Genomic DNA, 15,656 nt, shown 5'->3' with positions numbered 1-15,656 from the left:
TTTTTTTGTGGAACAGCTCCTGTGACCGACTTTAAATCTAATGCTGATGCTGCAGAACCGTGTGCTCAGGAAAACAGTGGGAGAGCCAAAGGCAATGCTGGCTCTTTTTCAGTCTAAAGAAAAAATAAATTACTCCAAAGGAACCTATAAATCCTTATTGTCAGGTAGATACTATCTGTTTTCTTCGAAAACAGAAGTTGAAGGGATTTCTGTTTTTTCACTATAGCCTACTCTTGCTGTTACACCACATCGTATTATAACTTTCATAAACTTCCCAAACTACATCTTGAAAAGCAGAACTTCGTAGCCTTGCAAGTAATACTTTGTTCTGTTGAGAAGTGCAGTTACTTTTTAACAGAATTGGTGCACCAAGAACAGAACTATTGTAGTAGCAACAACTGCAAATAGGTGCTGCACATGTTTCAGTATACACAAGCAGAGACTAACAGTTGAGCAGCACAACTGAAACTCAGTGTTTGCATATTGCAGGGATTCACTGTAGTTCCTGTGGTGAATAAGTTCTGCAGCTTCCAAACATCAACAAAACTTGTCTTATATGTAACTTGATCATAACTATCTTCTCTACTGTGTCCCAAAAGGCTCTAAGATACTTGTCCTGTTGCTGACCTGGGAGAGTGTTTTTCTGGGATTAATATAATTTAAAGATTTTTAGCTACAAGTGGATATAAGCTTGTAATATATATATATATTCAGGTATATTCCACTTACCTGTCTCTACTTTCTCCTTTTTCCCATTGAATTACTAAGTTTCTCTCTCTGAAAAGACTACTCATATTTATCTGTACCTGGTGGATGGACAACTGTATTTTTGATTATCTGTTTTTTCTGTTTTCACTGCTTCCTCATATAGTTTTCAGATTTTTCTTTATGTTGCATTCACTCACTGAATTGCTGAGGGCAGCCTCACTTTCCAGAACAAGATGGTTCCATACTTGGGCTTGTCACCATGCAGGAAATGAATACAAAACAGATTCTTTTTTCAGACTTCCCATTATTTAAATTAAGTGAAAGAGCAGCTTCCACCTTGTATCAGCACTTCATTTAGAGCCTGGGGAATATATTTTATACAAACTCTCTACTGTCCAGACCAAAACCACCAAAATGCATAATTTTCTCTGCCTCATCAACAGTAATGGATTGTGTCTTGACAAGAAAGTTGGAGTTCAGAGGTGCAAAGGATCTGATGAAATGTGCAGAGTGCTGTTGTGGGGTGTACAGTTTCCATCACTGGAGATGGCTTAGTGGACAACAGGATCAGCTGTAGCTTGTGGTGACTACCTCCCTTTTATTTCTCAGCATGCTCCTCCTGCTGTCAGGGCCATACTTCCAGAAAATGTGTTTTAGGAAATAATGTAGGAATAGTAGACGTATGCTTTTTATTCCTTCCCCTGTGTTGAAGAAGACAAATGTTATGTTTTTAGAAAGAAATTCTTTACTTGAGGGTGATGAGACACTGGAACAGGCTGCCCAGTGAGGCTGTGGATGTCCCCCTCTGGAAGCATTCAAGGCCAACCTGGATGGGGTTTTGAGCAACTTGGTCTAGAGGGAGGTGTCCCTGCCTATAGCAGGGAGTTGGAACAAAATGACCTTAAAGGTGCTTCCCTACCTAAAGCACATTATGTTATGCCTTAATATGCACATTTATTCATTCTATAAAACATCATTAATAAAGATGACTGTTGGAATCCTCTGCATAGAACCATAACATATGAGTGTGCAATGCAGAACAGAGCAGAAATGTGTCTCAGTGTTACAATCCTTCTTACCAAAGCAGCTTTTGTGCTGCAAACTACAATTTCCCCAGTGACATCCAACTCTGTGTGATATTGCCAAGAATTATGGCTGGTGGTTTCCTGAAGAGCTATTTGGGTAGTCTGTGCTTCACTGAAACAACTTTCATATGTCTTGTAACAAATCCAAAAGTGTAATGGAATAGGTCATTTGTCTTGAGTTTTAATGTGAAACAAAATGATGTAGTCAGGAAAAACTGGCTCATTTTCAGCCTGGATTCCGCTTTCTGGTTTCTAGCATCACATCCACAAGAGTGAGTTCAGATTTGTAATGCTGTCTTGCACAGCATACCGCGAGCCTGCCTTAGTGACAGAAAGGCAAACTAATATCATCATATTAGCAAAGAACATAACTGAAGATACTAAGATACTAAAGGGAAAAAGAAAAAAGGAGGAAACAAAACGGATTTAAAACTCTTCTAATGCTAGCTACTAGAAATGAGAATACAATTACAGGGCCAGAACACTTAGGCCACCAATGCAAGGAACTTCTGGTGCAGTGATTATGATGGTAATCCTTTCCAGAATACTTTGATAGCAGTATTTCTTTTCTATGCAGTATAAATGTACAGGATAAAATGGTTTTGTCTTTTAAAGACCTTCTGAACTGGCTATATATTGACTGTTTTCTGTCTAGTGTCATACCTAAATCTAAAAAAAATAACTTTTTCACCTTGAAAGATGTTGAACAAGAAGCACTTTCCACTGATGAGTAGTGGAAATGTTTCAGCCAAGACCTTGCTGGACAGAGCTCAGATAGGCTGTTTCAATGAAAAGCTCAGATCCTTCCATCAGCAATGATACCAGGTGTCATGAGTGGAGATGAAGGGCTGCTGCCTGGTACAGGAGAATGATAAGATGCTGAATTTGCCTTGAATTCAGCACCCCTAGGCATTGGGAACCAAGACAACCCCTTGCGTTGCTGGCTTTGATGCCCTCATCATTCAACATAACCTTTTAGTCTTCCTAAAATGGGAGCACCAGTAATACACAGCACTCTGTGATTTCTTCTGGTTTCAGGACAAATCACTACCTACTTAAAAGCCTAGGATTGCTCAGAAGATCTTTACACAGCAGTATGAAAATAAAATAAATTAGACATCCTCGGGGGGACACATTAAAGCTTTTGTTTGGTTATTGATTGGTCCTTAGCATGCAGTGCGAATAGGACTCTAATTGTTTTGATCTGCTTTGTTAATGAATATGAGTATTTTCTCTTTCTGCCTATATGCTCATTCCCATTACTGACTGTGATTGTTGAGTGCTGACTTGAAAAGTATGATGTCTTTGGGGAAGGATGTCAGATCAAATGCACTGAAACTGCAGATAACAGTATTTCTTAAACAATGTCTTTGTATAGGTGGATGGAGGTCTGCTTGGAAGAAGAGCTGCCCCCTACTACTGAACTGGAAGAAGGCTTAAGGAACGGTGTTTATCTTGCTAAGCTTGCAAAATTCTTTGCCCCCAATCTGGTGTCAGACAAAAAGATCTATGATGTGAAGCAGGAACGTTACAAGGTAATAACTTTCTACTTTCAAAAAATTGTCCATTGACTAGCTCTTGAAGATCCATGAGCATGATTAGTTCGTTTTCTATGTCTCTTTTGTAAGCCTGTCAAGATAAGATGGGAGATGTACAGCGCTTAAGAAGCCAGTATGAAAAGTTAGGAATATTTTATAAGAGGAAAAACAGTATTAGTGACACTTAATGTTTTTAAAGCCAAACAAATTATACTTCTGGCTCCAGGAAACGGAGCAATTCATGCAATTATTCCTTATTAGGAAAAGGAGCCAAAAAATAAATAAAAAAAATCAATAATTAAACTTGATAACTATTTCTGATTTTATTAATCTTGTACGGAAGGACATTCTCTTCGTTAGATCTGTATCTATTTTTGTTACCAAATTTACCACTAAAGCAAAGTAATTAGGCTTGGCTTGCTACATGTGTGAGCTGTTCGTTAACTACAAGACTATGAGTAACAGAAAAATGCATAGCATAAGACCACTCTATTGAATGCTTTATTTCAGTCTGTAGAGGGCTCAGGAAAAACTCAGACGTTTAAGTTTTAGCGGTGTGATCACTGTTTGTTGTTTGGAAGTTCATAAATTAAGTTGTTCTGCTTTCATGTTCTTGATAGAATCATGGTTAGGAATCATAGTTACGTTTAAATGCTTCTCTTGAGATCCACAGAACTGGTTTCAAATTTAGCTTATCTTTTATAAAAGCATGAGTTGAATATTAGGAAAAAAATGGTGACTCTGACTGGTGAAGTGTTAGAACAGGCTGCCTAGGAAGATGATGGAGTCACCATTCCTGGAGCTTTTCAAGAGAAGGGTGAATGTGGCACGCAGGGACTTGATTAGTGGGTATGGTGCTGGTGGGCTGATGGTTGGACTCGATGATCTTAATGGTCTTTCTCAATCTTAATGATTCCATGAGTTGGACGTAGTGAGTCTGTTGATGTGTTAGGCTGCTTCATTAACAGGATTGCAGCTATGATGCTTGGGATCTCCAGGTCAAATGAGGGAAAATTGCTTTAGGATAAAAACTGGGAAGCGGCAGAGCAATCGGTAGTTAGAGAACTTGATTTGCATTGTTTTTATCATCTCTTCCTCCTGTGTATCCCATAGAGATCAGGACTTCATTTTCGGCACACTGATAACACCGTGCAGTGGCTAAGAGCGATGGAGTCTATCGGTCTGCCTAAGGTAAGCATCTGAATTTAGCAAGGGAACAGGACCAAGGCAGTGACTCAGTAATATCTCCTTTCAACTGCCCAAGTCTAAACTCGTGTACGGTAAGCCTCCTGGGAGGGCCAGTTTAGACACATATCTGAAGAGAAAGTAATGCTGCTTGGTTTGTGCTTGGTGCTGTGGGTGATGAGTGCCATGGGTGGGAATACTCATGGTGCTTATCTCGGGACTTAGAGGGGGATAGTAGTGGTGCTTTAGCTGTACTGTACTGTTAGTACTGCTTTAGCTGTAACTGTACTGTTAGTACAGTCTTGGTGGGGGCCTGAATGTGGTAGAGTTAAAACCGGAGAACTTTTTCTTCCTTTTGGTTGCTACCTCTGATGTCTTTTGCTGCCTCTTCCTCCTAACATATGTTGTAGTTTCTCTGCCTTTGCCCAGTTTCCAGGCTGACCCTGTACGTCCCGGTGTGACTGTACTGCTCTTCTTCCTCCAGCTGCTTTCTTGGGTCACCTTTCACACTTACCTCCTTTCTCATGGGTCTGCGCTTCTCATCTCCCTTTCTCCTGCTATTTCTGGGCACCAGTGAGTCTTCCTTTGGATGAAAATTTTTTAAGAAGGGGCTGTGTGGAAACACTCACTTCACTTGCCCTCATGGTTTGGTACCTGCAGGCCTGAGGAGCAGCCCCAGGTGGGTGCTCGGTGTGGGACTGCCCCACATTGTGCAAGGCCGGGCACAGCATGGATGCTCAGATGGCTGCCTGGGAACTGCAAAGTGGGACCAGCTCCCTGTGTGGGAGCCTGTAAGCAAAAATAAGCTCCTTTGACTGCCCTCAGAGGCATGATGAAGACTGAGAGGGAGATGCCTTTCCTAAGTCAACTGTTTTTTAGCTGTGTTTGCAAGCCTGAGTCTCCTCTTCAGCTGGCTGATTCCCTCTCCTTCCAAGGCTTTTGTCTCTGTTGCAGAGGAGAACTGTGGCCAGAAGATTTCCCATGTCTCCCTCCCAAAGCCACAGTGTGCAAGTGATGAGGAAGGCACCGTGCTCCTGGCCAGCTCAGTCTTACTCTGCTGGCCAATGTACCCCAGTCCTGAGCTGCAGTGTGCTGCCAGCTCACATGGATAGCCACGGCTTTCCTTTTGTTTTCACAGAGAAGTCATGGTTTGTGACTGGGTCTAAGGCCAGGAACAAATCAGTAGTAGAACCAGAACTGGAATTCACAGTGTGACTTCTTGGCTAAATTGTTTTACACTCCTCCATCTGAACTTATTTTTTTCTGTTAGTCGTGCTGGGGGTTTTGGTATTTGGATGTTTTTTGAATTGTTAAGTCTTGCAAAAGTGAACTAAAACCACCTAGTAAATAACTGTGTCCTAAACTCTGGAAGTCTGAAGGAGGAGAAATCCTATGTCCTGAGCTTTTGCCAGAGAGCCTTTTCTAACTGTCTTGCCAAAATCCTGTCTGCTTATCTTCCTTGCTTTGCATTTTAATATTAAACTTCAAGCTCTATTAGATTCTTTCTTATGAAAACAATAGATAAAGCTAAAATCGCATGAGAAGAGATTTTATTCATAAATGTATAGAGATAACAGTTGAATTTCTGTGATTCCAAGGTAGTGATCTGCAGGGAGCCCATTTTAGCTATTCTTCTGCCCAGTTATCTTTCTTTCGTTCTAACTGTATATTCTTTTTGTTTTGTTCTTTTTTCTTTTTTCAGATTTTTTATCCAGAGACTACAGACGTCTACGATAGGAAAAACATACCTAGGATGATATACTGCATTCATGCTTTAAGGTAATTGCTGATGGAAGTAAAAGCTAAAGTGACTAATTTAGGTGTCTAAGTCTTGAACAGCATTAGTGTAACCAGTACGTCACAATCCATCAGAATTCACAAGTTCACTGTCTTAACACTGGCATTAAAGGAAAACTTGAGCAAATAATTTCCAAAATAAAAAATGAAGTACTACTGAATTTAATGCAAATATCCCACTCAATGTGTATAACCTTCACAAAATGGTTTATTTTTTCATATCTATTTTGAAATGATACATGCCAATAATTAATTAAATTAAAACAAAACAAACAAACAAAAAAAAACCCTTAACAAAATATTAGTATAACTGTGGAAACAGAGGTGCTGATCAGAGTGAAAATGAACTGGCATCCCTCTGGCCCCAAAGTAGAACAAATAATAACTGTGCTATTAAGTCATTCATAGGAAATGTAATGTTTTCCAAGCTTTTGAAATTCTGTGCAATTCAATTTTGAATGTGAAATCTTGGAGGGCTTTAGCCTCATCACTGAAGTAGAGCTTAAGTCTTTTTTTGTCCTCCTGCAAGGAATTCCTTGTGATGTTTCACACTGAAAGCACTGAACATCTGCCTCATGCCACCCCTGCTACGAGAGGCAGAGGTGTGGGCAGGCAGCTCCTCCCTCCCATGGCTCTCCCAGCTCATTTCCTGCACATGGAGACCTTTTTATTACTTTAACTACACCTCCACAAGCCTAGTATGTAACTTATATCCAAAACTTCACTTTTTTTCTTAATGACACTCAAAGACACATCAGCTGTCCCATGGATATAAGTCAGGAGCCACTCAGTGCATGCTGTTATTAAATTTTTTTACAGTCTAATCTTTGAAATTATGCTCATGCTCCTACACTCTTGTGTGTACTTTCTGCCAATAAATACAGCAAACCACCAAAGTTCATCTTCTCCCAAGTGCTAGCAGTTCAGACTCAGTAACTTTGCTGTATGATTTTTGTTCGCTCTGACAAGTGTTGCCATTTGAAATTGCTGTGACTGCTGTAATGCTAACTGTCCAGGACTATATGAGGCAACACTTGCCTCAGTCCTCACAGGTCTGGCTCTTCTGCCAGCAAATGTCTTGTGTAAGCCTGAGGTGATTTTCTACAGCAGAAATGTGGGCCTGTAATGGTCACTGCCAAGGTGGGAGGTTGTGCTGCATTCCCCCTGCTGGTGTCACGGCCAGCTCAGATGTTTTGCACAAGGTGAGAGATCTAATAGGTGTGTGCTTGCAGAGCAAAGGCTTCATCAATTGTGGGTTTGAATGTTGCATGAACAACAAGGCATCTCATAAGATCTCCCTGGTTTATGAAATTGCAATAACTTTTTGCTTCTTAAATTGAATTCTGCAATGGATTGGCCTCTGGTATGAATTTCTGTTCCCTAGCTGTCCCAGGATTTATGTCCCTGTCAGGGCCAGTCCATGTTGTTTGAGTTTCCTTCCAAGTCTATCTTGTTTGAATTTTTTCCTCAATGCATATCAGCACAAAGCTGTAATTCCTTGCTTCTGAGCTATTATTTTAGAAATAGATTTCTGTAACGTGCTTTGCTTGTGATGCTTTGCCATGACAGAGTGTAGGAATCAAAGAAACAACTGCTGAGCTTTGTTTACTTACAGACGTGTTCCTAGAAAACATGTTGTAACCATCTCTCAACTCAAACTCCAGTATCAGTACTGAATTAAAGGCAGTCTGTGCTGAAAACAGCCAGGGAGATGGCAGTACTGAGGACAGGGTATTGCTAGACCAGCAACATTTGCAGTTGGGCTGGTGTCTAGAGAACTGAGCTGCAGGAATCCAGCTCTGTTTCCCTTCCCACTGCCCTCTTGTTGCCTGCCCTCAGCTCCATAGCAAGCACCTGCCTCTGCCCCATTCTGCTCCCTGGATCTGTATGAGCATCCTTGGCAAGGAAGCCAGCATGGGGATCACTGATCCTAGAAAAGTTCTTGCGTCTGGCCACACAGCACCTAGAAGCAGAAATGGCACGCAAGGATTTTCCCTTACCATCTGTTGCATATGAATTGGATCACCGTATGAAAATCACCACAGGGCTTAAGTGCTAAATTCTGATACATCTTGGAGCACATGCTCAAATTTCAAGGGCTTGTAACCTAGAAAAGTTAAGCACTTTGTCTGAGAGGTAAGCGGCTGGCCTACTTTCTATTCTTGCTTAGCTATTACCAAGTTATTACCCCAACACAGGAAGCTTGAATTTCCCAATGAAGCTACAGGAGTTTAACACAGATAGGATATTTTGTCTTAGTCCCATACATGAAAAAACCAAAACCATCTCCAGTTAAGATTTTTTCCGAAGTTAATTTCCTGAAAAGATCAGTATGCATAAGTGCTTAAAATTGCCTCTTTAATTAGAATGAAAAAGATTTTACTCTATGTAATGGAACCAAATGTTAATATTTCATATGAAAGTCTTCAGCTATTTGGGTTTCACTGATCTTTGAGCAGATGGAGGGCGTGGAGACAGGAAATGATTCTAGAGCAAAACTGTTTAAATATTTTGGAGATATGTTCTGCTTCAAGCCTGAAATTAAGACCATTGCCCTTAGAGCATGTGGAACAACTTGCTCTGTCAGAAACAAGCCTGATCTGTCCAGGAAAGAGTGACTTAGCAAGCAATTTCTAGATTCCTGCTAAGTACTGTTACCCTCTTACTTTTTCATGTTGATACTTAAATGCTTAAATCAGCCTTAAAAATACAAAAGCATTAGTCTCATTTTTTGCACCGTTTTTCTTAAGAAAGCTTTGGATTTGGTCCTGGTCTAAATGAGTTAAAGACCTCCCTCAGTAAAACGTACATGCTAATGATGATTCTTGTTCCAAAGTAGTGATGATTCAGATTTTGACTCTTCTGTCTCCACTACTCCCTAAAAACGAGTAGTTTTCAAACTATCTTTACAAGAAAATTGCTGCTATGTTCTGAACAAACTAGTTCTGAGGCTGGACAGTTTCAAATGTATGTTTTCCTAGGAAGAGATAGAATAACAAGCATATGCTTATAAAAGCGTAAGTTATTTTCAGATTTGTTTGTTACAGCATGCTAAACATGAGCTAAGCTTAAACAAGATTGAGGAGTCTCCAGTTAATCAGAACTATAGCTCTGCATTGGTTTGATGCAAGAGGGGCTTCACCTGGGAAGTGCTCTTTCTCCCTTCGTATCCCCCCTCCTCCCACTGCCTCCTATGCAGCCTTCTCAATCCCAAGCTTCCCACTTTGATTTTATATGAGTTCCCCAAGGATCACGCTATATGTACAAAGCATTATACAAGTTGTTTTGAGTGAACTTACTCCTTAACGTAGAGCGAAACTGTCCTTGTGTTCCCTGCAGAACTCAAATTTTCAGCACCACCTGGTGGTTAATAATCTTATCCAAGCAAAGTAGTGTAACACTCAAGGCCCAGCATCCTCCTGGAAGCTTTGAACAGCCAAAACATGAGTCTCTCGTTCATACCACTCATTTTTTTTCTCTGCATCTCCCAAATGAGATTATCCCCAAAATGCTGATCAGCCCTGTGCTGATTTCCGTGATTGCTGATGCATCTGTATGATCTCCAGCACTTAAACCAAGGTTCTAGCCCTGTCTTTAGCCTGCAGTAGAATATCTTTATCAGCCTGCAAGAAGGGATTGGCAGCTGAGGGTGAAGAAAGGTCTTGGCTCATTATTGTAGTCATGTGCCTTTCCTTATCCTGTTGTAAGTATCTTGCATTTAAGACTGTTTTGAAAGGTGAGAATGGCAATGGCAATGATTTGAAGAACTGCAGCACTCTAAAGCGTGTCTGGATGAGATCTGCTGGTATATCCATCCAGGTTGTGACAGTGCAGAGGAGCAGTAGCATGGAAGATGAAATGCTGATCCTTTGTGCTCTGAAACAATTACGGCAACTACAAATACTGGATTTGAAATCTCATCCTGCAATTTCCTATTAGACAAAATAGAAGTTAAAAATGGAAACAAAAAGGAAATGTCTCCTTCAGCAAACAGATGCCAAACCACTGTGCTCATCTGCAATGTATAAAGATCTGGATGAAGTAATTTGAATAAGAAATCCGAAATGATCCTGTCGAAGGAACACATTATTTCAGTCTTCTTTAAAATCCTCCTGTTAATAGTTGGTCCCTGTTCACAAAGCTTTATTTTGTTAATTGAGTTTCACTGATAAAAGATATCCCAGTCTTTGTTAAATAAATTTCTGCCTAATGTTTGGAGGATACCATGGAAAATATGTAATTTACTCAGCTATTTTTCAGATAACACTTCAGCTCTAGGTATTAAAAGTACAGCTTTTTTTTTTTCCCCATACTATACTGAATCAAAAATACTTTTTCGTGGAGAGCACTTTCACATTAAACTTACTTCATTCTGCCAAAGCAAATTGGTTAACGTCACAAATATACTTGAAAGGGGCTAAGTGCATATTAGTAGCCTTCAGTTACTAATTGTAAGAATATATGAATTTAAGTCAAAACAATTATAGACTCAAAGTAATGCTAAAATATATGCTAAAATATATTAGCTCTTGAGCTCCTTTAGAAATCCTTAGTGGAAAGCAATCACTAGTTCACACTTCCTCTGTGATCTGAGACAAAATGACATTATGTCTTACAGATCTTTCTTTGAAACTTCAAGTAAAATACAGTGAGAAGATAAATTTGTTCTGTACCCCTCCGTGAAAGATAGATGTTGAAGGACAATCTTCACAGTGGCAGTTATTCTAGGAAACATGCTCTTGAATAAAAAGTGAACGCGCCAATGTCTTCTAATGCTTGTTTTTTCCTTTGTAGTTTATATCTGTTCAAACTAGGATTAGCGCCACAAATTCAGGACCTACTGGGAAAAGTAGACTTCACAGGTAATAAACTGCTCATCTAGTCATGTACTACGAAACTCCCTCATGCCATAAATCTGCTAACATTGTACATATTTTTCATTACGGTCTTTCTCCTCCCTTAGGGTTGTACAGAGCAGCTCCTAATTAAATATGTGGGAGTTTGCTATTTTTAATAAATGTCTGTTTTTAAAAGGCAGAAGGGAGTGAATTTGTGTAGAATACTTACCTATCTTAGATTTCTTCAGAACAGAAGGACAAAAGCTGCTTAAAAACCCCTGATCACATTTGCTTTCAATAAAATAAATATTGCACTAGTATTTGTAGATATGGTGATTCACAATGATGTTGCTCAGATTTTGTTCTAATGATTTCTTTTCTTTTGTACTCGAACAGAGGAAGAAATTAGCAACATGCGAAAGGAGCTAGAGAAGTATGGTATACAGATGCCATCTTTTAGTAAAATTGGTGGGATTCTGGCCAGTGAATTATCAGTTGATGAAGCTGCATGTAAGTAAGCTCTTGTTTTGGTTCTGTTTTCTACTGAATAAACTGAAAGAATGCCAACAAAATACTGATCATCAATACAATACAAAATACAATAATCTTTTGATAAGTAATTAGGGATGCAGTCAAGTTTTCATTGACCATCGCATTGTGTATATGTTACGAGATCTTTTGCTACTTGTCCATCTGCATTTATGAGCAGAAAATATTTTTATGCATGTCCACTGCATTTTAGGAAGTACTATCAGAAACAAACACTTCTTTCCATCTTTTGCATGTGTTTATTGTTTTGGTACCTAGAATTGAAGAAGTGAGTTTTGTGGATGACTCCACTCCAGAAGGGGTACAACGAGCTACTCCAGACAGCATACCTACTGAAATTAAAATGTATCAATACAGAAAAGGAGTGCGTTGAGTTGAGGAAAAACAAGCAACAACAGAATACCCTGTGTTTATAATTAAGTGTTAGTGCAGCTTTCCTAAATTTTACAAAGCAAAATAATTGAAACAAATTTATTTCTGATTTAGTGTGCCGAAGTTTCCAGATAGGAACTTAAAGCATGCTTCCTTGTGTTAATTCACCTTATCACATATTTTGCAGCTTACTGCAGCTGATTGCTGTGTTCACTTGTGCAAAGCCAGATCTTAAAATACTCTCTTTAGAAATAAGGTTTGTTTTTCTGTTTGTTTTTTTTTTTTTTTAAGTCAAACTTTCAGAGATTTAGTGATGACAAAACACTTTTTTTCCAGTGAGCTTCCTTCCTTCCCTAATGATGAAAGGACTGCAACTTCCTTCTCTGAAAGCTTTTTATAGCGTGTTATGTATAGTTTCCTTTAACTTTGGAAGAATTTCCAGCCCTTTATAGAAAATCAGTGTTTCCTGATCCTGATGTCTCTTTAGGCCTGGAGTGTGCTGTCAGTAATATGCCCTCCCCCAGAACAGGAAGTATTTGCTGTGGGAACCCTCACATATCAGCGAGGATTGATGTGGAGGTCCTGCTGCAGGAGGGTTATCACCCTGCTTCTGAAATGGAGTGAGCAAAAGGAGAAATAGGAAGTGAAACAATTGCTAATGCCTTTTGCTATGCTGTCAGCAATAGTACAAATCAGTCTGCAAAGAGTGCTCTCAAGTGCTCTCAAAACTGACTTTTTTCCTAAATAACCATATTTTGTACCTCCAGACTGCTCCTGCAGGTCCAGTCATGCTTCTTATTTTTTCTCTTGGTTCACAACATCCCCCAGCACAAGTTCACAGCTTTCCCAATCTTGATACCGTCTGTTTTCCACTTGATACTGGCTCCACTTCTGTTAGAGGGACCTCTCATGCAATATTGTGAGAGATTACATCCTTTCTGTGCATTTTTAGATGCAGGGCTTTGCATCTTCACTTTGACCCTTCAGGCAGATCTTGGTCTTTATGGAGCTGAATGTCAAAGAAACCAGCGTGGCTCTCTACATCTCCTCCATGCCAGCTGCTTATCATTAGAAGAGAATGTTGTACTGACTTGAGCTGGAGAAAACTGCTTTAGAGCAACTTTCTAACACCTGGGGAAGATTTTTCCATTTGATGTTTGCTGTCATGTAGCTTTGGAGGTTATATGAGGAGGGAACCTTTATGTTTGTGACGCTGTCTTCCCCAGTTGCTCATGGAGATTGTTGATTAGGAAAGGAGAAGATTCCTCTTGGACAGTTTTAGACATGGCATGTAGGGTTGTGCCCTGCTCGGAAACTCTTAGCTATGTTTTCTAGGTCACAAATTTCACTGTTTGAATTTTCTTTTTCCTGCATAAAATCTTTCAGAAATACTTATTTTAAACAATACTTTTGAGTAGTTGTGTAATCATGTAGGTGTTGGAGAATACTTCTAAGATCATGAAGTCCAGACATCCACTTAACAAGTCCACTGCTAAACCATATCCTTAAGTATCATATATACCCATTAAGTGTTGCTTTACAGACACAAAGGAGCTTTAACTAAAGGAAATGACTGAAAATCCTTTCAATTGCTGCATGTAATTGCCTTCTAAGTGACATAGAACTTGAGTAACAAAACTCAACTCACGTTTATTCTACCAACAAAATAGCAGCTCCTAGTTGGGAGAAGAAAACTTGGAACAGGCAGCTGTCAGAGTGTTACCCAAGCTGCTGCTGAGCGAATAGAGTACGTCTGTTGCTGCTGCTTAGGGAATGCATTACGATGGATTGTTCAAAGGGAAATATGGAAACTGTCTTACAGATATTAAACCATCATTTCAAATAAACTAGAACATAGTATCAATACTAAATGAATATGAGGAGTGTGTGATGCAGAAGGTTTCCAACCTGGTACTCTGAAGGTGTCCGTGGTGATGTGAGTATCAGTCCTGGGACTGAGTTGAAGGAACAGAGCTTGCATGCAGTAGCTGACTGAATGGGCTGGAGCTGGACAATGTTGCACAAGCTGCAGTTAATGTCATGGTCATAAGTGCACAGTTCTTGGATGCTTTTACTACTACTTCTGTACTTAATGGAATTGTTTTATTGTCTTGCTACAAAAACTAAGTGAATTCTTGTTAATTAGTGATTTTCCACCATTAATAAAGGAATTTGTATTTCTGTTGTATATAGCATGTTATCCACTTTCTCCTTTAAAAAAGAGGACTGAGGTCAAGGAATGATTTGAATGTTTTAATTGCTTCCTAAAATCTTGGTTTATACTTCTAATTCTAGTGCATGCTGCAGTGATAGCAATTAACGAAGCTATTGAGAAGGGAATAGCTGAGCAAACCATTGCAACTCTGAGGAACCCAAACGCAATGCTGCTGAATGTGGATGAGGAACTTGCTCAGGACTATCAGAATGAGCTCTTTGACGCTAAAAGGAGAAAACAATCAAATGCAAGACTTAAGGTAGTGGTATTTTATTAGACCTCACAGTATGTATATTCCTTCTTGTTGCTTTTCGTGCTGTAGTATTATCCTTTGAGAAGTAAGCTAAATTAATTGTTAATATTAAAAAAGAAATGGACTAGGATAAATAATGGTGATCTAACAAGCAGGCAGGCAATTCTAGAAGAATACGGTTAGTATGAATTTTGACCTAAGCTCAGCTTAGACCAAAGGATAAAACACTGGAAATCTAAAAATAAATAAATAAATAATATATATATATCATTTTCCTCTATTCCTTAAGGAAAAAATAGGTTTTCTGTTCAAAAAACAGAAGTGATGCCTTTTTTGGACATAAAATATGATCTCTTCCACAGATCCTTAATGTGGATGTATTTGCTTCGTTTTCACTTGAGAGCTTACGTTCTTGACTGCTGCAAAATGTTATGCTGTAGTTATATGGGTACTTTCCAGAAAACACTTTAAATATTGCACAGCTACGTATCATAGTATGCAGGTTCATGTGGTTACCAAATTCCTTCACAAGTGCATTCAGCAAATATTTCAGTCAATACAATTTTAATGACTCCTGCTAATGGCTGTTCTCCCACAAAATTTTTGTTGATTGCTAAGTATTTTGTTTTCTTAGAACGGCACAATCTCTGAAGAGGAGAGAGATGTCTATGAAGAACTGCTGACACAAGCTGAGATTCAAGGCAATATCAATAAGATCAACAGTAAGCCATTCAGGATCCTCACAGAAGTGTGCATGGTCTACCAGATTCCAGCTGAACGTGACTTGAACCCACAGGAACAAACAATATTTCTGTGGAAGCCTATAAAGCATACAAAATATATTATCTGTCTATAATAGGTTTTCTTGCTGCTTTTTCTCTACTAATCTTTTGGGGGCTAATGTTTGTTTGTATTTCTACAAGGATTTCTCAGTTCAGAATCTAATCATTTTTGCCTGCTTTGTTTCTTCACATTTGAGTTCCTTCTGTGTGCAGAATACTGTAAATTTTGACCCCCTCTTCTATATAGACTTGAGATATATTCGTAACCTATTAGTTAGCTGCATTAGCTGTGGTTAAATTGCTCCCACATGGGCTCATGCAGAGCCAGAAGCTT

The 15,656-nt window shown here is 39.2% G+C and overlaps 1 protein-coding gene across 4 annotated transcripts in view; it reads left to right on the top strand.

Annotated features, from left to right (window-relative positions):
• The window catches only part of IQGAP2 (IQ motif containing GTPase activating protein 2), a 96,501-nt gene that overhangs the window by 36,134 nt on the left and 44,711 nt on the right, over positions 1-15,656 (top strand). For all 4 annotated transcript variants that reach the window (XM_010725545.3, XM_010725543.3, XM_010725544.3 and 1 more), the window contains exons 2-8: positions 3,172-3,328; positions 4,445-4,522; positions 6,219-6,295; positions 11,108-11,175; positions 11,548-11,661; positions 14,368-14,546; positions 15,175-15,262. In XM_010725545.3, coding sequence (XP_010723847.1) covers positions 3,172-3,328; positions 4,445-4,522; positions 6,219-6,295; positions 11,108-11,175; positions 11,548-11,661; positions 14,368-14,546; positions 15,175-15,262 — 761 coding nt within the window. The remainder of the gene's footprint in view (positions 1-3,171; positions 3,329-4,444; positions 4,523-6,218; positions 6,296-11,107; positions 11,176-11,547; positions 11,662-14,367; positions 14,547-15,174; positions 15,263-15,656) is intronic.

Source organism: Meleagris gallopavo, chromosome Z (genome assembly GCF_000146605.3).
Source record: "Meleagris gallopavo isolate NT-WF06-2002-E0010 breed Aviagen turkey brand Nicholas breeding stock chromosome Z, Turkey_5.1, whole genome shotgun sequence".
Classification (NCBI taxonomy): Eukaryota; Metazoa; Chordata; class Aves; order Galliformes; family Phasianidae; genus Meleagris; species Meleagris gallopavo.
Note: the sequence above shows the minus strand (reverse complement) of the source record. Positions and strands in the feature narration are given on the sequence as shown.